At 36.8% G+C, this 24,848-nt stretch overlaps 1 protein-coding gene across 7 annotated transcripts in view; it reads left to right on the forward strand.

Moving 5' to 3' along the window:
• The window catches only part of LOC111055503, a 160,531-nt gene that overhangs the window by 33,989 nt on the left and 101,694 nt on the right, over positions 1–24,848 (forward strand). For 6 of the 7 annotated variants that reach the window (XM_039439730.1, XM_039439726.1, XM_039439725.1 and 3 more), the window contains exons 3-9: positions 357–593; positions 5,124–5,226; positions 9,007–9,195; positions 10,824–11,047; positions 13,673–13,827; positions 17,134–17,301; positions 20,882–21,246. In XM_039439730.1, coding sequence (XP_039295664.1) covers positions 511–593; positions 5,124–5,226; positions 9,007–9,195; positions 10,824–11,047; positions 13,673–13,827; positions 17,134–17,301; positions 20,882–21,246 — 1,287 coding nt within the window. In that variant the 5' untranslated portion in view covers positions 357–510. The remainder of the gene's footprint in view (positions 1–356; positions 594–5,123; positions 5,227–9,006; positions 9,196–10,823; positions 11,048–13,672; positions 13,828–17,133; positions 17,302–20,881; positions 21,247–24,848) is intronic. The other variant, XM_039439727.1, reaches the window with a different exon arrangement.

The following is a 24,848-nucleotide window of genomic DNA, read 5'->3' on the forward strand; positions in this document are numbered from 1 at the left end:
TTGTTTCATTTTTATTAATCTAAATTTGTCTATGAATTAATCATAATTTATCATATTTTGTCATTATTATGATCTAAGTTAAGGAGGCAGTTGTGGGTTTCGACCTGTTGTCTCCAAATATATATTGTAAATAAATAAATGAATAAAAATAAAATTAAATTTTGTCGTCCTCTGTACAGATTTATCATCACCGTTTGTTCTTGATGAGTGTGGACAGATTCTTTGATTCTGCCCAAATGTTAGTTTTATCAATTAAATGAGAATAAAATGTTAGTTTTTAGTTTTTAAAAAGTATATTATTCACATTAATCTGTAATGTATATGGATTAATTAAATTTTTGTCGTTTTCTTTGCAGATTTCTCATCACCTGTTCTTGATGGGTGATGACAGGTGCGTTAATCCTGCACAAATGCTAGTTGCCGTGTCGACATCCGATCAGCTGTTCCATTCCACCCGCAATCAGCTGTTGATGTTTGAGGTTAGGTTTGGTGGCGGTGACGTCATCAACGATGAGTGCTCTGGTGCATGCGCAGAACAACACTGAACGAACAGCTGTGCCCAGTTCGCTTAGGGTTGGCACGAAGGTTACAAGGTATGTTATTTATTTATTTATTTATTTGTAGATACAATTATTAAAAATCATATAAATATGATCGGGAACGAAAAACAGGCGTGGCCCAAAACTATTCTATTCCCAAATGTTGATAAAATGAATAACATGTCCAATAAAATAGGTTATGCTTGAAAGGCTATATAGGTTATATAATAGAGAAACAATAGCTTGAGTAGATATCCCATGGTATAGGACGTTTATGTCGCAACTTTTACTCTTATCTCAAGCTGATAGTCCACGTAATTATTTCCTGTGAAGTTTTATGACGCTGGTAGTCTCTCATATTGTGCCGTTCATACACTCTTACCCGGTCAAAACAGTAAAAATCAACAATAATCGACAGTAATCGGCTTGAGTTAACAGTAAAAGTTGCGACATAAACGCCCTAAACCATGGGATATCTACTTACGCTATTGTTTCTCTATGCCACCTCCTACACCAATAAAAACGCTAGCTGATATAGATCAGCTGAAATCAACAAATTTGTATTGGTGTAGGAGCCCTACCTGTGCTGACGTCACCAGAATGCACTATGGCTTTGTTTACGAAGGTAGTGAATAGATCCCTTCTCCTTGCCACTAGTCTTTCGCAATCCAGTATGATATGCTTGGCAGTCTCTTCAGACTGATTACAAAGCCTACACATCTGGCTTTCATTTCTGAGTCCCATTGTGTGGAGATGTTTCCCAAAGACCATGTCCAGTTATCAGAGCAATTAACTGCTTGTCCTGACCTCTACCCAACTTAAGCAGTCAGCTGGTGAAGTGAAAACTGCTTGTGTCTGCTAGCAGCCTTTTGCCAAGTGCTTGACCAGGGTGACCTTGTCATAGCTGGTGATGTATAGTCTGTACAAAATTACTTTTGACTTGGGAGGGATATGCGCAGCAGAGAAAGCACACAGCGGGAGGGATACAGAGGCGCGATGTTGCCGTTCTCAACCGGTTAGCGCTCTCTAAATTCTAGTGACTGTTCATGTGTTCATGCTACAAATGCGAAGTTTCCTGTCTGAAAGCAGTCAGACGACTGACAAATTGGCAACTGCGCTTCTACCTATGACTATTAATCACTATAATTGGATGATCTCTCTCCATTTCTCTGCGCCGCATATTCCTCCAAGTCAAAAGTAATTTTGTACGGACTATAAGTCCCTTACTTACCAGGAGTGGGGATTACCGTGATCAAGGTTACAAGGTATAGTGATCGATATTTTTAGTAATAATTCAGGTTTAGTGGAAACATGGATTTGTTTGACTTTGAATCTGTTGGTGGGAAGAAGAACCTCACGGGAAGGTCCCCCTATAGTGAGCAACAAAGTTAGAAAGTCAGAGGAAATTATAGGAACGCTATGTTGCGACTTTTCCGTGCCCACTGCCCTATATAGAACATAACTGTGATCCAAGACATCTCGGTATATCTTAGCTATTGTGAGGCCCATATTTATAACCATGTATCTAGTACTTCTGTGTTTAAAAACAAGAGGATTTCAATGCAGAGAGATATATAGCCTAGTGAAGTCCATATTATAATGGCAGTGGAGAAAGATAGGAGAACATCGTTGCTGATACTCTGCCTTGCCAATGCCTTCTTTAGACGATATCTGATACCGGTATATCTTATGTAATGTTAATTGTTTATCCTTGTTTAAAATAATCAAATATATTTTATCTGTCAAGAACATTCTGATAAAGAACCTTAATTAAGTGTCAAGTAAACTCAAGTTCAAGACACTTTACCCAGTGATGCAATAATTGGGATGTCTCGCAAGACTTGCCAAATCTATTACAAAACTCAGAGAAAATTACATAAAATCTAATAATTGTCTATTACAGAATAATAATTCACTTATCTTACTAAATGTTGTTCTTACAATTCTATTGTAGTCCAAGATTCTAAAATAGTGTATCAGATTGACGTTTTGGCACGCTCTGAAGCTCTTATTAAACTAGAAAAGTCTAATAAAAGTCTAAAAGTCACATCACAGATTTATCCATGGTCACATGTATTCAGGTTAATAATGTCTGACGTTAATACATTGTTTATTCTCAGTTTATCTGGGGGTTCATTAGTTTTTATGAATATGAATTTGATTAATTCAACTTTCTAGGATAGGCTTACTTTAATTGTTGTCTGTATAATCAATTATACTTCGTTTTTGAGAGCCTCCCTTAAGGTGCGTAGAGACTTTCGCTCTGCTCCGCAATCGAAAGTCACTCGAGCAGATCGATTGATGATCGACCGGGGAGCAAGAGTGGAACGCGAGAAGAGCTAACATCTCCCGTTACGTTCATGATCGGAGCGATTGTGGAGCGAGTGCGGACCGTGCGTGGAGCATGTTGGAGGCGCGTATATCTGTACGCACCTTTAGACTAGAAATGTCTTATAAGTCACATTTAGTCTAATGTCTGACGCTAATATGTTGTTTATTTCCAGTTCACTCCGGGTTTTAACAGTTCTTATGAGTATGAATTGGATTAGTTCAACTTCTTACGACAGTTTTACTACCAAAAACTTTTTTGGTAGGAATTAATTCTACCTACTTCTTGTGAGTCTCTTATCAATGGTAGAGAGTTAGTAGGAAGGATATTTTTAATATTCTTTCCGAAGAATGGACATTGATATGTCCAAAGCTCCGCCAATTTATGTAGATGCATAACAATATTATCTATAGTTATACCAAATTGATTTTTTCATATCATATACAGTTCAATAATTATTTTCTTACTCTATATTATGTAAATTCATGCATAATTTTTCTGTATTGAAAGCTATTGTATGTAAGTGTATAAGCCAGTATATATTGTAATCTACATAGATAAAGTACTCAATCAATCATGAAAATCAAGTCCATTCAATCCGATCAAGATAGCCGTGACGACTAAAGCTGGATTGGCACACAAAAGTGACAGTGAACAGTGAAAATATAATTCTCATAAGATCTAATGGTATTATTCATACTCACTCGGCCGGGCTGTGTGTGAATAGTCCAATTAAAACTCATGGGAATTATATTTTCACTGTTCACTGTCATTGGGTAGTACGAATCCAGCTTAAGGCGTTGCACCCTGCAGTCTGCTAGCACTTCCTATAGTGAGGTCCACGTTATAATGGCAGTGATTAATTAGCAATGGTATTGCTATCCTTGTCTATCATTCAACAAAGCCGCTATCTTCTTCTCGCTTTGCTCTGTTGCCAGATCGTCTTTTAACAATGTAGAATTAATAATTAATTAACAAAATATTTCATCTTAATTATGATCTTCAAAGCCCTTCGAGTTGGTGTAGTGCTAGTGAAGTGAATAAAAGTGCAGTGAAAGAATTCAAAGTAGTGAAATTATAGATTGGAACTGTAGGCTTCACTGGGAGACTTTTAGGATATAGGATAAGAAATAACAGAACAAAATCAATGGTTAGTCCTAAGGACTAGTTTTAATAGAAATAATGAAAACAAATCTTAACTATGAAAATTCATTATGAAATTATTGAGAAATATAATTTATTGCTTAATGAAATATAATTGATTATTTCAAACTAGAATGTACAGTTCTATGTTACATCAATAAACCTGCATCAGCTACCGTCTATAGAAGGCATTGACAAGACGGAGGATCGGCAACGTTGTTATCCTATCTTCCTCCACTCCCATTATAATGTGGACCTCACTGTAATCGTTGGTTCGAATCCTGTCGGTAGGCATGGACGTTTCTTCAACTCATCAAATCACACACACTACATTACACACACATAAGCTAAAAGCTCATGTGGGCATCATCTATATAAATAAAAATCGTGCCTCAAATTTTGACATCCAATAACTTTTTTATGTGTGCACCGAATTTAATGATTTTTTTTACTTGTGTTTGTTATGTTCAGGAGCAGGTTCATGGCCTATCAAATTTATAATCCGACTTCAGGATTCTTTCCTACGGTCCTTCAAAGTTTACCGTACATGTAATCCTTATGGGAGAAGATTTGTGAGCTGGCCACATACAGAAATAAAAATCACCTGTTATATTAAAAGTAAAAAGCTGTTTAAATCATTGCGTCATACAAGAGCCGTCGGTTGATAGTAGACAATAGTGTGTGCTGCTTCATAACCGCCCATGTATTTTATTCTAAACGCCCCGACTAAAAACAAAATGACTGTTCTGTGTGTAACCATCCAGCAGTGCGGCCTCAGGTTAAAGACTTACATGCACTAAAGACATTCCTTTGTTTCGAATAATTGTGCTGTCTTCGGTGTTCAGAATTAATTGATTTCCAGTAAACTATTTATTTAGCAGTTGGAAAGTTACCTATATAAATAAAAAATGCGGCATCGCTCCTCCTCAGGTGTGCATCCAGCTAAACTTTGTCATGAGATGCATTAAGCGGCACTATTTGGCGGTACGAAGTTCGCCGGGCCAGCTAGTCTGTGATAATAAAAACTCTTATGAAGATTTGTAATTGGAAATTATTTTTGTAGTTATGTTTTTAATTGTCTTTTAGATGATATATTTTTGTTTTAATTGCAGATACAGCAACTGTACAGTGGACCCAGGCCCCAGTCGAGTTGTGCATTGTCCAGATCTAAACGCTTGTCTTCTCAACCAACAGGATCCGGGCATTGATTGTCAGGTAATAGAATTAATTCATCACTATTTCCCAGCAATATTTCAATTCGTATATTCTTCAGTAGGTATCTGATATTTGTTTGTACTGTATATATATATATATATATATATGTGTATGGCATGGAGCAGTTAGATACGGTTCTAAGACTTGGACATTCATCATTCCTTTTGTCAAATTGTGTGGAATCTCAGTCTTTTTATCTTTTAATCTCAGTCTCAGTGTTACAATATCCAGTCATATTATTGTAACATACATAAATAAAGAAATCTAATCTCTTCAAGCTAAAATGACTAGATATATTCGAATTGACAACTCTGTATTGACTGTGTTGTCGAATTGAGTACCTATATCCAGTGATAATGGGTTTGCATGTAAGATTGAAATTTCGCATCACTTGACAACACGGATATTTTGTTCAGTTCTCAAATTTATCATACAGATTATAATTATTTATTTTCTCTAACATGCCATAGACTTTGTTTTGTTTCAAAATGTAAATTTGTTTTTCACCTTTATTGTCACAAACACTAGTACACATCATGTCTAATATCGGGGCACCGAGCTTCGCTCGTTATTTTTATTTATTGATAAAAAAACACAATTCTCTAAAATGATCGTGTTCATATTTCACAGCTGGCTATATGTCATCTTATGAATTTTGGGGATGCGATATTTTGATTTTTCACATACTCGCTCACTCACATTTTTACTATCCACAGACGATGAAAGTCTCAGCTGTTTCAGCCAAAGATGAATTATCCTTTCAATGTTGTTCAGCGAGTTTTCCCAAGGATGAGACCTAGTGCAATCGAATTTTTATATCATAAACCTACTATGTTCCAAATTTCGTAAAAATCGTTAGAGCCGTTTTCGAGATCCGTTGAACATAAATAACCAGATATAAATAAAAATAGACAGATATAAACATACAGAAATTGCTCGCTTATATAATAGGATAGATGAAAAATTTCCTTAATTTCATTTACATACATTTCGATAATCTGAATATAAAACAATCGAAAGCATTTTCTCAGACTGGCCGTACAGTTTGTTCTGTTTCATAATTTATCTTTGTTTCTATTTTATGTTTGTTTTTGAAGGGACGGATTCAAAGATCCAAAGGTTCAGAGAGAGAACCTCACACGTCAACCGAAGCTTATTGTGTGTCCCAAAAGTAGTATGTTAGTTAGGCAAACCAACTCCTGTGTCCTTTACAAGGTCCAGGAGTTTCTTCCCTATTCCAACATCCCATTCCTCACCTGGTTGCTTACAGCCAAACAGAGCCCCCCTTCTTCTAGCTCCAAGACTTCCGCAATCCAGTAAGATATGCTTAGCAGTCTCTTCAGACTCATTACAAAGCCTACACATCTGGCTTTCATTTCCGAGTACAATTGTGTGGAGATGTTTCCTGAAGTGGCCATGTCCAGTAATCAGGACACTCAACTGCTTGACCTGACCGCTTCCCTGACTCACCAGCCAGCTGGTGAAGCGAGGGCTTGCGTCTGCCAGCAGCCTTTTGCCAAGTGCTTGACCAGGGTGACCCTGCCGTTGCTGGTTTAGCCACGCCTGCTAAATAATTGTACCAGGACTAACAGCCACTATCTATGTCACATTCTGTACAGGAATATCCCAAACCATCTGAAGCAAATGGAAAATGTTTTCAGCATTAGCACCTTTAAATGCTACCTTAAAAGGTGGCTTTATGAAATTTGTTAGGGACGTCCCTACCAATCCGCCTACATCCATTGAAGATCACCCCTGGTTGTGAATGTTCGTCTGGATATGTAGGACGCTGAGAGCATATATGAACCCAGAAAGCAAAATGGCGGTCTTAACTCAAAATTGAAAAAAATTGAGATAACGAGTTTTGAAACTGGGCTACTCAAATGGAAAATGTTGTCAGCATTAGCACCTTTAAATGCTACCTTGAAAGGTGGCTGTTTGAAATTGGTAGGGACGCCGCATCGCGGCTCATCCAATCCGCCTATATCCATTGAACATCACCCCTGGTTGTGGGTGTTCGTCTGGATATGCAGGACTCTGTATGTCTCTTAAAATTTATTCAGTTCGTACTACTTTTTTTTCAGTACCATATATATATATATATATATATATTATATATATATATATGTTTTTAACTACAGAAATTTGGGTTCAACAACATTGAGTGCTCTCCACATCCTCTAAAGATGCTTTTTTATTTTTTATTTACTCTACTTTACTTATTCTATTGTTTTTGTTGTTTTTTTATTGTAAATCTTTAACTGTCAGGTTGTTGTGATGCAGTTCACGGTGCTCATTGCCCACACCCAGAATTGTCTTTGTGGGGAATATTCACTATATATCTAATGTTTCTGCTGCTGTATTACTTTTTTTGTGAATAAAGATCATTTGAATTTGAATTTGGTGGTGTAGGTTTCTATTATAAAAGATCATGATCAAATCAATGAGAACGATACATTTTTTATTTTATTAAATACTCAGAGATTAACGAATTATATTGTTACTTTGTGAGAAATTGAAAACGTAAAGAAACTGATTCGACTTATTGCAACAATTGACTTCAATAGATATTAATAGAAAAATCGATGCTCGACTTAGTACTACCGATATTTCAATCTGTAACATTTAACAATGTGAATTACCATTAAGATTGAACTAGTGTTTTATTGCTTGTATGAATGCATCAAGATATTACCATAGAGAAACAATAGCGTAAGTAGATATCCCATGGTATAGGGCGTTTATGTCACAACTTTTACTGTTATCTCAAGCTGATAGTCAACGTAGTTCTTTCCCGTGATGCTGTGTGACGCTGGTAGTCTCTTATATTGTGCCGTTCATACACTCTCACCCCGCTAAAACATTTAAAATCGACAATAATCGGCTTGAGATAACAGTAAAACTTGCGACATAAACGCCCTATACCATGGGATATCTACTTTCGCTATTGTTTCTCTATGATATTACTGAGCTATTTGTCAAAATACCTCTGATCGACTACTGATTCGTCGACCGAAATACAGACAGTCCTCGAAATCCGTATGAGTGATCAATTGAAATTTTTGTACAAAATATGCTTGTTTGTTTGAATAAATAAATTCTTATTTGAAGATTCAACTAGTGTTCATTTTTTAATATCGGGGCACCGAGCTTCGCTCGTTATTTATTTATTGATAAACAGAACTCTATTCTTTAAAATGATTGGGGAAGGACTAACAGGCACAGCCCAAAACTGTTTCTTCCCCGAATTTTTATTTATACACTATAAATATTTCAAAAAGTAGGTGATGTTCCATACACTTGAATTCAGTTCAAGTTTTCAGTCCAAATATTTGAAAACATAAAAGTTCTAATTTAGATTGTTTACAAACCAAATTGAATAACAAAATAACACTTACTAATCACTTAAAACTGTAAAATAATGATTATCTTTGAATATTATGATATACCATCTCATGTCATTAGATTCATGATCAAATTAGATTATTTTGATCGAGTCAATTGAAATTTCTAGATTTCTAGCGAGATACGGTAAGCTAATTGATTACACAGCTGATCTCCCACACAGACACACGCATCTCCTGTTATCGACAGAAAATCGTTAGAGCCGTTTTCGAGATCCGTTGAAAATAAATAACCAGATATAAAAATTCAGAAATTGCTCGTTTAATATAATAGGATTGTTTGTATAAATACATGAAGATTCAACTAGTGTTTATTTTCTATTGTTTGTATAAATTCATCAAGATTTAACTAGTGTTTATTCTTTATTTTTTGTAGGCGGTGCACTTTGGCTATGCCATTCCGGTGAGGGTAGTGCCGATTGGAGGTGGTGGAGAGGAGGAGCAGGGGGTCAATCGATCATCAGCTGATGACCAGCTGGCTCAGCTGGTGTTGGACGCAGACTCCTCTGATCAGCTGAGCAAAGATACACTGGCATATCTGCTTCAGCGACATCCACAGCTCAAGGTAATATCATAGATTACCATAGAAGGTATCAATCATAGAAGGATTATCATAGAAAGTATTTTATCAATCTGTATTATTTTATGGCAAATAAAATTAATTTGAATTTGAATAGAGAAAAGATAGCATAAGGTGGGATGCACACCGGAGAAACGCATTTCGTGAAGCCCTCTTTCATGAAACTTGTTTCATGCAATCCGTTTCACTCGCGCATGCATACAAAAGAAACGTTCCCTGCTTAATCTTATCAGTCGATTGCGAGCAACTTTCGTTTCACGTTTCCTGAAACTTTTTTCACGAAACGCGTTTCTCCGGTGTGCATCCCGCCTAAGAGGATATCTAATGGTATAGGTTATTTTTATTGAAATTTATTCTTCCAAAAAATACATTTAGTCCAGGCAATGAATGCTCAAAAAAGGGTATAGAGGGGAAAAGTTTGAAAGACAATTTTTGACCCCGCAGTTCTGTTCGGAGTAGTGAGGAGGTAAACATATCAAAAGTCCCCACCCCTACCCACTGTGCTAATGGGTTTTTTTGGTTTCTCGCATATAACTCGAAAATTATGCATTTTACGGACATGACTATTCTATAAACAATTGAAGCTTACATAATTTCCTACAATATTGATCTCTCAACTTTTTCTATATATCTTTCACTTTTCGATATATCCGCTCTTGAAGATGTGACATTTAAAAAAAAAACTCATTTTCCTCCATTTTTTTGCCATTTTTGCTCATAACTTTTTGAATATTGATGGGAAAAATCGATAGACTAGATATTCAGAAATGAAGCTTGATAAATTCTCTAAAACATTTATTCTGGGTGATTTGTGATATTTCCAGACTGTTTTCGAGATATAACAGTTTTTAATCCTATTTTTTGCTCTTTCAGGGCTTATAACTCTCCAACAATGCATCGTAAAAATGAATGCTCATCATAGATTTGTAGAGCATTGATTTCTCTTCAAATTGATGTATTATTTCGCTATTTCATGTTTTCCTTCCATTTTTATAGCAGATTCAATGTGGGGGTGAAATTTTCAGCTCTGCAACTAGTGTCAACTTAGCGGTTCCACACCTTCAATAGACGAGCTAAAGATGCGTATTTTCGCTATGTTTACCTCCCAACTAGTCTTCATTGAGCTACAAAGTCAAAAATAGTGTACCAGATGTTCCAGACTCAAATTTCAAGTGATCAATTGCTACAATATTGAAATTTTCACCCCCACATTGGAAGGAAAACATGAAATAGTGAAATAATACATCAATTTGAAGAAAAATCAAGACAAGACATGATCAGATACGTTTAGTCACAATACTTCACATTGTTTCTTAGTCAACACTGATTAGTCATTGCAATCGACATGTCTTCATAAGCAGCTATGTGAAGTATTGTGACTAAACGTGTCTGATCATGTCTTGTCTTGTCTTGACTAACTGGTGTGTGCCTAGCCTTACTGTTTTGCTGTGGTGAGAATGGCACAATAAGAGCGACTACCAGCGTCACATAGCTTCACCAAAAACAACTACTAGGGCTATCGGCTTGAGTTAAGTTAGCAGTGGAATTTGGAATTAAAAACTTGGCTTTATTATCATTCATACTGAAAACTGATATTTAATTTTGTTGGACAGGTGAACATGACAGACGCAGTGACAGCAGTTGAGGGAGGTGGTGGTGGAGGGGGAAGCGATGTAGGTGTGGTGGGGGGTGGACAGGGAGGTGGTGGGGAAGAGGACATAGCAGCCATAGCCAAGCAGATATCCGACCACGCAGAGGCCATCTATCAGACGTGGAAGTCACGTGGTCTGGCACCCACCGAGATACTCAACTGTCATAGCGGTGGCGGTGTTAATCGGTCAGTTCAATATTGAAATATTCAATATTAGATAGATCTAGAACAGTGCAACATAGCCTACACATTTTAGGGCCGGTTTCCGAGTCCTGGATCTAGTGTTCTAGACTTTAAACAGCTGGAGTCAAAAAAATTGACGGGGCGTAGTCGTAGTTTTTAGGATAATCTTTATTTTCTCATTTCTATAATTGGAAAGTTTTTCCTTGACGAAATGAAACATTCCTAAATAATTCAAAATAGCTAAAACTTCACACTATTTTCTCTTTATTTTATTCTGTGTTCAATTTGCTATTTTTCCGAAATTTAATTTAAACGTGGACTGCGACTGCGCCCCGTTTCGGGAAGCCTAACTTCAGCTGTTTAAAGTATTGATTTTTAACTCCCAAGCTCGGAAACCGGCGCTTAGTTTTCTTCCAGTTATTCTACTTCACTTCTGTCGAATAAAATGAATTGAAATTAGTCTAACTACTCATTGGAAAATTCTGAACAACATTATAAGGCCAGTTTTCACAGTATGAATTGCTTATCAGGATATAATTAATAGTTTAAACTAAAATCGGTTCCAACAGTGCAGTAACCAATCCATTTTGAATTGAAAAATATGAAGAAAGCTGAATTCTACATCAATTTTATTCACTTCTCAGTACATTAAGGTTATTATTGAACGTTTAAAGTTGATTGATGAAAAAAATCGAAAGTCATCACAGAACATTAACGGACAACGACTCTAGTCCAAGAGATATTACTTTTAACACGGATCTTTCTCGAAGACATGGTTCTAGGACATCGACCACCTCACACAGTGCCCACTGTGCCCTGTTCACTGCACAGCTGACGACCTCTGGAGGGGGAATGTACCTGCAGAAGACCTAGCCCACTTCTGGGCTGGAAAACTTTGAGAATGTCCGGACCCGAAAAAGTAAAGTAAGCCGTGACACCACACGTTAACGTAACACCTTCAAATGGGCGCCTGCGTTTAGCATATCCCGTGAGGTGTGACACGCGAACCACTCCCAACGGCACTGCCAAGTCGGTAGGCGAGAATCATGGAGGAGTTTAGCCTGCATTGAATGGAACTACCACTGTACAGTTGCGGCGGTACGTGGGCTGAGCAAGCCCGGACGTATCCTCTATCTCATCTACAGACCAGGAAAAATACTTGTGGTTCCTAATTGTATACGTCTCCATAGAGGGCGTTTGCACTTCCACTACATAGCAAGGTCTATAGAAACCAGTTCAAGACACCAGTGTTCCTAATAGAGCTGCCATTTTGTGGGGTTTTTATGGCGGTACATTTGAAAATCCAATCTGATTCAATTTGCTCATAACTAAATCATGGCTTATACACTTATATACAATAGCTTACAATACAGCAAAATTATAGATGAATTTACATAATATAGACTAAGAAAATAATTATTGAACTTTATATGATATGAAAAAGCAGTTTGTAATATAATAACTATAGATAATAATCATATTGTTATGCATCTACATAAATTGGCGGAGCTTTGGACATATCAATGTCCATTCTTCGGAAAGAATATTAGAAATATCCTCCCCACTAACTCTCTACCAGCGACGGAGAGTTCTGGCGACTCGGTTTCTGGCGACTCAGCCTTCACCCATCCGTACTGCTATAAGCTAGGCTACCCCAAGGGACGGAGTCACAGAGTCATCCGTGTGCTATGGCTCCCCCTGGTTCGTTCTCGAAGACAGAGAGGTCCAATACTCTTTCCTCCACTAATCAATCTCACTATAGCGAGGTCCACGTTATAATGGCAGTGGAGAAAGATAGGAGAACAGCGTTGCCGATCCTCTGTCTCATCAATGCCTTCTGTAGACGGTAGCTGGTACAGGTTTATTGATGTAATATTAACTGTTCATTCTCGTTTAAAATAATCAACATTATATTCTATGAAGCAAGAAATTATATTTTTCATTAACTTCACAATTAAGATGAAATATTTAGTTAATTGATGATTAATTCTACATTGTTAAAAGACGATCTGGCAACAGAGCAAAGCGAGAAAGAGATAGCGCTATCTGCTTTGTTGAATGATAGACAAGGATAGCAATAGGCTACCATTGCTAATCAAACACTGCCATTATAACGTGGACCTCACTATACCTAACAGCATTCTCCCTACTTTTGAGTCAGCATCCACTTGTGCGTAGCATACATATATATAGTCTCCACTACTCTGTCCATGCTGCAAACTGTGCAACGAGAAATTAGTTTCCCCTCTTCATGTTAAAAGTAATATCTCCCGGACTATATTCATCAGTAGCAACTCGCTCGTTCAATCATGTATTAGACTAAATTAAGGAATTATTTAATTAAGTATTTACTTGATTAAGAAATATAGAAAAAGGCTCGGTTGCACAAAAGCCTGTTAGATTTATATGATTGCAATGGATATTTTATTACTGTATCAATGTTGATTATGTTTGTGGCCTTATGACGAAACCTATTGCAATTTGTTTGCTTAATGGAAAATAAAGTATTATTATTCTTATTTTTTTGTAACCGGGCTTAAATGTTTGATAATTTCTGGTCCCTTATTTTCTGAATATTGTATTTGTTTGCTACGTCAAATGAATGAGAAATATTGTGTGTGTTGGCAGGTTCAAACCAGCTCTAACGCCTACCACAAATCGTCACGTGAACCAATCACAGCCGACCAATAAGGGCGCGTCCCAGCCCGGCTGGATTGGCTCCTCCTATCAGAATCACACGCCTTCCGACCAATCAACGGCCACCGCTAATAAAGGGCCAACAGGTAATAATTCATCATTGTTCATCTATATAATAAGAGGAAGTAAATAAGAGTGTGATTGTTTATGCATGTGCCCTCAATTTTACTTTAATCTCACTTCTACTTCTAAATCACACCGCATATCTTCTTTAAACCTAGCGACCCCAAGTTTAGCCTAAAGGCTCAGAATGTCAACAATGTTTTTAAATAATCAAAAATCATCATGAAAAGTCATTAATATGGTAGTACACCACGTTTCTGGGGACTTTTTACTGGTGACTGGAGTTATTATTGACACACAAAAATCAAAATAATCGTGAGAAAGAAAACTGCTGATGAACGCGAATAAGACCGCCACTCCATTGTTCTATTGTCTCGGCTGCTTGGCTGAGCCTGGCTGGAGGGATCAAATAACCGATTGGTTTGATCTTTCGTCTGTCCGCTAGGCGGAACTACGCCGACCATTGCTGGGTGGAAGATGTTACTGCGGCCGCTCGCATTACCACCAACGCTGCTATTATTTGCTGTCTCAGCGCCTAGTCCGATTCAGCCAAGCAACCAGCCTGCACTGCGGAGCTAGGTCAAAGGCCGGAACACACATATGGCTGAATCGGACTAGGCGCTGAGACAGCAAATAATAGCAGCGTTGGTGGTAATGCGAGCGGCCGCAGTAACATCTTCCACCCAGCAATGGTCGGCGTAGTTCCGCCTAGCGGACAGACGAAAGATCAAACCAATCGGTTATTTGATCCCTCCAGCCAGGCTCAGCCAAGCAGCCGAGACAATAGAACAATGGAGTGGCGGTCTTATTCGCGTTCATCAGCAGTTTTCTTTCTCACGATTATTTTGATTTTTGTGTGTCAATAATAACTCCAGTCACCAGTAAAAAGTCCCCAGAAACGTGGTGTACTACCATATTAATGACTTTTCATCATGATTTTTAGTTATTTAAAAACATTATTGACATCCTGAGCCCCCTCAGGCTAAACTTGGGGTCGCTGAGAACGAATCTGCAATCAGAATTTGTCTATCACGAAAAATAACGAAAAAGACCCAGATGTTGATCTTCCGGCAACCGTTAACAGTCATCCTGCAATGCGGCCGAAACACTTCCAAGCCAGACACCCATCTCAAATGACAACAACGCCAAGCTGTGAGAAACCATCCTGCACTGCGGCGCTAGGTTAGAAGAAGAAAGAGAGGAAACATTGATTAGGCGAAGAAAGCGAATTGGGTGGATTGTGCCTGGAAATAAAAACCCATTGAGGGAGGATGTTTACTGTTTCCTCGTCTTATGGATAATGAAATGAAGTTCTACGAATATTTTCGTAAGACAAAAAATACTTTCCATCTTCTCTTGAACAAGTTACAAGAACCCCTGAAAAAACTATACTTTCTGGAGGAAATCTTTCCTTGAAGGAGACCCTTCCCTTGTATTCGGCATTGCATATTTCTCATCACTTTGCTCGTACAAAACTGGAAAATTCAGTATCTCTTCAATAAGTTTTTCACTCTCCATGTTGATCGAGGCCGCACCGTCACCGTCAAAAAGTAAACTGAACTATAGTGAGGTCCACGTTATAATGGCAGTGAAGAAAGATAGGAGAAAAACGTTGCCAAGTCTCTCCATTTTGCCACTGAGTGTACACAGCTGTTACTCAATTCATCCCATTAAATTTGATCTAATAATAATAAATTATCATTTCCTTAGTGAAATAATCAATTTAATGTCAAATTAATCAAGAAAATATATTTTTTCATAATCTTATTCAAAAATTTGCTTCCATAACTGAGATCAGATTTTTATTTTTATACAAACCTGAAATGGCGGCTAATTTAAAAAGCTGTGATACACCAATCTGAATTTCAAAACAACAGAAATTAAGTTATTTGGTGGGTATTCTATTCCAATTTCTTTCAAAAATGATAGAAAAATAGAAATCCTTATTAAAATAAGTAATTTCATTGGAAACAATTCTGAAATAACCTTTCAATTATTATTTATACCGGTACGAGTAGGTCTAATCTAAACGTGTAGGCTAACTGAAGCATGGTTAGTTATTATCAACTTTTAAAATGTCATTTCAGGTATTTTAATTTGTGTTTCTCATACGGTAATGTCTAAAAATTATTTAATTGTTTCAAAAATACATTTCAAATCAATTATACGACTTGTGTACCAAAGTATTTTGATAGAATGAAGAAAAAATGGCGGCTGAGAATTGTTTGCTTACTTTTGTACAGTCACTGTTAAAAGTGAAAATAAAATATTCTGTCAAACTGACAACATTGCAAATCTAGAGAGAGATAGCGCTATCTGTTTTGTTGTATGATAGAAAAGGACAGCAACAGTATTGTCAATTGTACACTGCCATTATAACGTGGACCTCACTATAGTCGATGACGGCACGGGCAACAAACACGGCGACGGTGCTGGCGCGGTGCGGTAGTATGTGTCCCTACACGTTTGAAAGCCTTTGTTTTCTCACTTGCCGTAGTACGTCCGACACTCGGCCGTACGTCGGCGCGGGCTCGGTGCGGTTATGTGTGTCCCGGCCTTGATCAGACATCCAAGGTAATTGTACCTTGTTCAATGCGATGCAATCCTATGTTGATTGTTGCATTCTTCGGAGTCTTGTTGACCACCGTCAGCACAAGTCTACAAGAATTGAACAGTGAGATTAAATTCATATAATCAAATCTTTTTGTTCTCTTGTCATTCACTCATTGGTGTACGATTAAATATTATTGACCGAGCGAAGTGAGGTCTAAGATTCAAGTCGACGGTTTGGCATTTCTCACGGTTTTGACATTTAATGTTAAAATGTTTATATGTTTATACGTTGCGCATTTACGGCGGAAAGCAGTAATATATTTTCATGAAATTTGACAGGTATGTTCCTTTTTTAATTGCGCGTCGACGTATATACAAGGATTTTGGAAATTTTGCATTTCAAAGATGATATTAAAGGAAAAAGGAGCCTCCTTCATACGCCAATATTAGAGTAAAAATCAGACTATAGAATTATTCATCATAAATCAGCTGACAAGTGATTACACAGATGTGTGGAGAAGCCAGTCTATTGCTGTATTACCATAATGCTTCAATGTTTCAATGTCAATGCATAATGTTTCAATCAGGTACTTGTGGATGAGAATACTGCGTGAGGTCTACTGTTCACAGAACTACTAGTCTAATCTATTCCATTTCATTGCCTACCCACTATTCTAGGGCTCATGTTTGAATCAATCACAAGAAACTAATTTGTGCTTCTATTTTCTATTTATTTATATTCGATCTATATTTGATTGTTTACTTTTTGTTTTCAGTAACCAAGTCACCGGTGGTGGAATTGCTCGCCTCGGACCAGACCAACAAGCTGGAACGCTTGGTCAGCAATTTCGTGAGCGAGGACAGAGCTCGCCAAGCGGCCAACTCTCAAACTAAAACGCTGCCCAGTTCCATTCAGTTTGCGTTGCAGAAGTTCGAGCGTAAAGGTTGGTCCAAATTCTATTTAGTTTAAACTGCTATAAATACAGAGTGATCCAAAAAGGACTTTATAACTTAATATAATTAATATAAATCTCATTAAACAAGGTACAGAGCTGGTGTTGGTGTTGTTTTAATGGAAAAAACTTGAAGTTTTTTCTCTCAAACTAAATTTATGTTCCATGTGACTTCCGTTGGTTATCCTGCAGACATCCCATAGATAGTCGATTTCTTCCCAGACTCGCACTAGCATTTCAGGTGTAACTTGCTCAACAGCAGCGCAAATCCTTGCTCTAAGTTCAGGTAGAGTGGCTGGCAAAGGAGGTACATACACCATATCTTTTATGATACCCCACAAGAAAAAATCCAGCGTTGTCAGGTCTGGGGAACGAGGGTGCCATGCAATTGGCGCATTATGGTCAATTCACTGATTTGGAAAGCGGTCATTAAAAAAGTACCGAACGTCAGTCAGATAGTGTGGTGGTGCGCAATCTTGCATAAAGAAAACATTTCGTTCTCGGTCATCCTCATCGATCTGTGGTATCAAAAATTTTTGCAACATATTGTGACAAAGAGGCCTAGGGACTGGAATGTGCAGGGCAGGAGGAATGGGCGAAAGTTCAAGAAGATGGAACAAATGGATAGCAGTCACATTGTCTCCAGCTGAATGCGGCTAGCCACTCCCCCTCTCTGTTCCTCTCACTCCCAAATATTCACCAGTAGACGGTTTGGGACCTCTGGAGAATTCGAGAACATTCTTTGGAGCTTGATTGACAGGTGGTAAACAAGGGAACGTCTATGGAATAGTCTAGAAAGTTCGCAGCTAGTATTTATGAGGGGCAACTTGGACACTTGAGTCAGAGTTTATAGTAAGGTCCACGTTATAATGACAGTATTTGATCAACTTTGGTTTTGCTATCCTTGTCTATCATTCGACAAAGCCGGTGGTACTATCCTTTTCTAGGTCCACAACGATGCCAAGTATGTTTTTGACAGTGTAGAAATATAATTAATCAATGCAGAGAATCGGCATCGCTGTTCTTTTATCTTCATCCACTGCCATTATAACGTGGACCACACTAGAGTATCGAGTTGACAGTGAACGAATACGAGCGGCGAGTGAAGGGGCAGTGAACGTGTAGTGTTTTGATCAAGTGAACTCTGTTTTTGTAGTATTTGAGTTCGGTGAAGTTCAAAAGTGTGTTTATCTATGGAAGTAAATATCTGTTTACTGTGAATTAATCTGTTAGTTTAATCTGTGAATTTATCTGTTTATGTTTACTGTGAATTAATGGACCGTTGATTGACCATCAGCTGATTGTACAGTAGTGAGTGATATTAAATTTAATAGTAAGTTGTTTAATCAAATTTGAGTTTAACAACTGAGAATAATTGTTATCTGTGTCTTTGGAACGTTTCGTTTAGTCTGTGCCATCAAGTATTACATTTAAATCGTTTTAATAAATTTCAATATAATTCTTATTTGTAGTTTCACTCAAATAAATCCTGAACGAACTCTGTTGAAAACGTCACAATATCAAGGTACACTATGCCGTTAATGGTTCCCTCTTGGAAAAAACCGTTCACTTTCCTCTAACTCAACGCACAAAGAACGTTCAATTTAGGGCTATCACGCACATGTTGCAATGTTTCACACGGATTTTCACTGCCCCAAATCCTACAGTTATGTGTGTTAACTTTGCAACTTAAATGAAAAGTTGACCCGTCAGAAAAAATTATGTTGTCCAAGAAGTGTTCATCGATTCAACATATCCACACAGAGGTTCCTACGGGCAATGTTATCAGTGTCTTTAATTGCTTGTAAAATCGAATATCGGTATGGTTTCAATTGCAAACGTTTTGGCAACACTCGCCAAACTGTCGATTGTTGGATTTGAAGCTCTCGAGATGCACGCCGGGTCGATTTCGTAGGGCTCTTGTCTCACTTGCTCCACGACTTCCTCACATGTGCTTGGATGACCTGAGGATTTTGTATGTTTTACTGAACACCCTGTTTCTACAAAACATTTATGCCATTCATAAATTGTAGGCCTACTAGGAGAATCTTTAGTGTACTTGGTACGAAAATTACGCTGAACTGTTGTCGCAGACTTCGATTCTTAAAACCAAAACACATAGCTAACACGCTCGGGTCCTGTGAAGGCAGCCATCTTTGACGTAACTGCCGCTAGCGCTTGTGCGGCGCGACCAGGCACTAGCGGACTACGCGAGTCAAAACTTGGAGTGTTCTTTCTTTAAAACAACACCAAAACCAGCTCTGTACCTTGTTTAATAAGATCTATATGAATTTTCAAAGTTGTAAAGTCCTTTTTGAATCACTCGTTATTTTTCAATTCATTTTTTTTTCAAATCAATTTATTATGTATTCATAGCCCACAATTCGCCATGGTGCTGTGTTGAAAAAGGATAGAGCTTTGCTGTGTCTATCTAAAGAATATCTGCTTTGTCTGATAAGACAACTAAGCAAAGTTACATTAGGGAAGATTTCAATAGACACAAGTTCAAGAAAAGTTTACTATACCAAGTTACATTAGGGAAGAATTCAATAGACATAGGTTCAAGAAACGTTTATTTTCCTGGTTAGTTAATATTGGAGTAGAAAATTGTGAAAATTTAGTTAGACTGTAAATATTGAAACTATTTATTCTTCATTCTTTTCCTCTACTAGTTTTTCATTTTTTTTTAAATTAACTTTCTTATTATTATCCTCAATAGAACATTGATTATCTACTAATTTCATTTGTATTAAAAATTTTTACTAATTTCGATATAAAAAACTTTAATCCCACATCAGTGAATGAAGTTTGTAAATACAGTAGTAATTATAACACGCAACAAGCTACTAATAACTCATACCCCAACACATATCATTTATATTTTTATTCATTGAATTATCTATGCCTATTAAGAAATAATTCAATTCATTAAACTTCTTTGTTTTTATTGTATTAATTGTTATAGTATTCTAATTTTTACTGTAATTGTTTTTTTGTCATAGTCATTCAATTTCAGCTCTTTTACATCCATGAAATCAAACCGGTAAACAGCTGATTGTAGAATAAATAAACATATGATTCTCATTACAGCATATACTGTAATAGAATCATATGTTTTCTTTACAGTCGAGTATGTTTCCTAGTTCCGAATTTGGAACAGCAAAACTGTTCCTAACGCCGTCTTTTAGCGCTCTAGGTGACATTTTTGTCAACTACAATCAAGAAATTCCTGATTCGAAACTTGTAAACTAGGTTATGTTTATAGAATGCATGTATTAATGTCAGCACAAGCAGGTAATGTTTTCGGTTTCTCAATATTATTCTTTTCTAGATTATTATGACAAAAAATAGTGTAAGTTACTTGGACGTGAATGTATTTTGCAGTGCTCGAATGAAATTCTAGTCTCGACTAACGCCTCGACTAGAAACATCATTCTCGCCTGCAAAACGGACCTTCCCGTTCTTTTGACTTAAGATACTATTGATGAATAAATTTTATTTGATTTGATAGTAATTAATAAGGTGTTGACTTTATCACTAGTAATAGTAATATGGCATTTTCTGTTTACAGCAGCAGCTGGAGGTAATACCGGAGGCCTACAATTGAATCGGTCAACAGGCAACGGAGCAAACCGACCAACGCCCGTTGCAAAGCAACAGTTCCACAACCTTGCAACGCAACAGCAACCGTTGCACGGACTTGCAACGCAACAGCAGCAGAAGTACAGCGGTGGTGATACGGTGGAAGTGATCTATCCCAGTGAGGAGAAAACGTCGCCTGGTGTCGTCACTAACACTTGGCCGTTGAAGAACAAGATCCAAGATGGTGGAAAGCGGAATAGTGGGGGGTATGCCGGTGGTGCGGCAAGGGGGGAAACTGGACCAAGATCACCCTCCAGTCACAGACATAGCAGTCAGGCTGAATTTTTGGATGAGGTTAGCAGAAATTGTCATTTTTTTTGGAAAATTTTGAGATTTTATAGTTGTTTATGCAATGGTTGCATTGTTTATGCAATGACTTATGTAATGGGTATTTAGAGCACAAGCAAAGTCAGTGTCTCATACTCTCATCTCACAAATGCTTTAAAGACCAAATATAAATTATAGACCATGATCTATAATTTAGTTGTATAATTTACAGATGAAAATTACTGAGATATTGCAATTACTCAAATGCTAATGAATTAATTATTATTATTAAACGAAAATCCAAATTTATTCTTCCAAGACATACATTATATTACAATAAATAACTGAAAATAGTGGAAAAATATTCTACAGATGGAAATTACTGATATATTGCAATTATTCAAATGCTAATGAATTAATTATTATTATTAAACGAAAATCCAAATTGAATGCTGTAATTCACCCCGAAGATTTCAGCTACTGCAAATATTGACAACAGGGTAAACAGCTAGATGGAAATTCGATTCTACTATTCAAAAAACTGGCTAAGATTGTCAGTTTGGTGTAAGGGTAAGCATTCCTGACCGGCAATTAGGAGGTACTGGGTTCGATTCCCGGGATGACAAATACTTTTTGAATAGTAGCGCTCATCGAATTTCCATCTAGCGTTTACCCTGTTGTCAATATTTGCAGTAGCAGAAGTCTTCGGGGTGAATTATAGCATTTTATTTGGATTTTCCGTTTAATAATAATAGTTGTATAATTTATTCCTAAAAGAACAATCCAGCCTATATGGTAAAATGATTAGAATAGAATTAGGTATATAGTTATTTCAGTCATTATGAAAGACAAATTTAGGAATGAAAAATAGATATTCACCCAAAATTGTATCTATTAATTATACAATCTCAGTTAGAATAGCAAATTTGAGGCTAGAGTATAAACACTCATAACATCCCAACTCAAAATAATCAAAATTATTGAATTTATTAATAAAATAGAATTATAGTACCCTTTAAAATTAATAAAATAATGAAACAAGAATACAAATTGTAACGTAACTACTAGTTTCGGTGTTCACATCATCATCAGCTTATAAAAATAAATTTTCAATAAATATCACCGACACTAGTAGTTACGTTACAATTTGTATTCTTGTTTTATTATTTTATTAATTTCAAAGGGTACTATAATTCTATTTTATAAACACAAGAAAGTTGCCCTGAATTCATACATTTTAAAAATATGAATTTATTAATTCATCAGCCAGAAAAAATAGTTTGGTCTGGGCAAACCTTTATGCCCAGTTTCTCTAAGCTTGATCAAGACGTTTTATCATGGTGAAAGCCAGTACAATCAAAAAGTGTGCACTGGAATATTGATTGTAACAAACGCAGTAGAATATGTCGCAGTGCACTCATTGTAAATCATACCTGAATATCGGGGCACCAAACTTCGCTCGTTATTTATTTTTCCTACAGTTACGTTGAAAAGTGGCCATTGCTGCACTGATTACAGAACGCAAAGAATCACTTTTCCGCTCTAGTGCGGGAATAGTTATTTGTGCAACTAGTGCGCAAAGTGTCAGTTTGCTGCACCGAAAGAAACGTTTACGCCCGAGCCGTAGGCGAGGGCGGAATGGTTTCTTGAGTGCAGCAGAGGAACTTTGCGCACGTATTTCACATTAAGTTTTTCCTACAGTTACCATTGAATATGAAAAGTGGGTAATTATGGGTAAAATTGCCTGAAATGCATCAAATGTTTTTCTGTGTAATTTTATTATTGATAAAAACCTTAATCCTAAAATCCTAAAGTCCTCGTTGTCCTTGGTTATAATATCTACTCAATAATTAGCGCGTTGTGCTTGGTTGCACCTCTGCTCACTATAGCAGCCACAGCAGTCACTGTTACCAACTTCATTTTGATTTTGCTGCACTGGTGCTCCATATAACCTACTAAGTATTTTGCGTTGCCATGTTGCAAATCTGGAGTGCAGAAAAATTTTTCCCGCACTAGAGCGGAAAAGTGATTCTTTGCGTTCTGTAATCAGTGCAGCAATGGCCACTTTTCAACGTAACTGTAGGAAAAAATTTTTCTGCACTTCAGATTTTCAACATGGCAACGCAAAATACTTAGTAGGTTATATGGAGCAACAGTGCAGCAAAATCAAAATGAAGTTGGTAACAGTGACTGCTGTGGCTGCTATAGTGAGCAGAGGTGCAATCAAGCACAACGCGCTAATTATTATTCATTATATATTATAACCAAGGACAACGAGGACTTTAGGATTTTAGGATTAAGGTTTTTATCAATAATAAAATTACACAGAAAAACATTTGATGCATTTCAGGCAATTTTACCCATAATTACCCACTTTTCATATTCAATGGTAACTGTAGGAAAAACTTAATGTGGAATACGTGCGCAAAGTTCCTCTGCTGCACTCAAGAAACCATTCCGCCCTCGCCTACGGCTCGGGCGTAAACGTTTCTTTCGGTGCAGCAAACTGTCACTTTGCGCACTAGTTGCACAAATAACTATATTTACTATTGATAAACCGAACACAATTCTTTAAAATGATTGGGGAAGCACTAACAGGCACATCCCAAAACTGTTTCTTCCCTGAATTTTGATTTATACACTATAAATAGTCCAGAAAGTAGGTTATGTTCCATACACTTGAATTCAGGTTCAATTTTTAGTTTAAAAACAACAAACATTTAAAAACGAAAAAGTTCTAATTTAGATTATTTACAAACCAAATTGAATAACAAAATAACACTCACTAATCACTTAAAATGGTCAAATAATGATCAACTTTGAAAATTATGATATAACTTACTCTAGTTTAGAAGGATTATCATGTCATGTCAACAAACCATATTATTTTGATCAAGTCGATTTAATTGTCTAGCTAGATAATATTTCTCGCTGATTGATTACACAGCTGGAAATAAATCTGTTTCTCTCCCACAAACACATCTTCTGTTTCAACAGACGACGAAATTATCATCTGTGTTCTAAGGATGAATAATTGTTATCCTTTTCATGTCCATCAGCGAGTTTTCCCAGGGATGAGACCTAGTGCAATCGAATTTTTATATCATAAACCTACTATGTTCCAAACTTCGTGAAAATCGTTTCAGCCGTTTTCGAGATCCGTTGGACATAAATAACCAGATATAAATAAATATAAATAACCAAATATAAAAATATAAACAGATATACAGAAATTGCTCACTTAATATAATAGGATTTGACCGAGCTTGGTGGAACCAGACATTAGCTAGTCTCCTCACACCGCCTGGTTGGTGGGTTTGAATCCAGCTTATGTGGGCATCATTTGCAATGGAAAATTGGTTCTTAAAAAATGTTTATGGTAAACCAAGGATATTTAAATTCTCAACTGTGTTTCTACAACTGGTGATGATAGAAATCACTTTAATAAAAATTGTTATTAGTAGCTACCACCAACTACAGTGAACAGAACTAATTATCTAATTTAATTCAACAATGATACATTCTGGTACAAATATATTCAAAAATTGTGACTGATGAATGATACTGTGTTAGGGTATAAACACACTGTAGGCGGAGCAGAACGGGGAGTGGTCATGATACACACATGA

This window comes from Nilaparvata lugens, chromosome 13, assembly GCF_014356525.2.
Source record: "Nilaparvata lugens isolate BPH chromosome 13, ASM1435652v1, whole genome shotgun sequence".
In the NCBI taxonomy this organism is placed as follows: domain Eukaryota; kingdom Metazoa; phylum Arthropoda; class Insecta; order Hemiptera; family Delphacidae; genus Nilaparvata; species Nilaparvata lugens.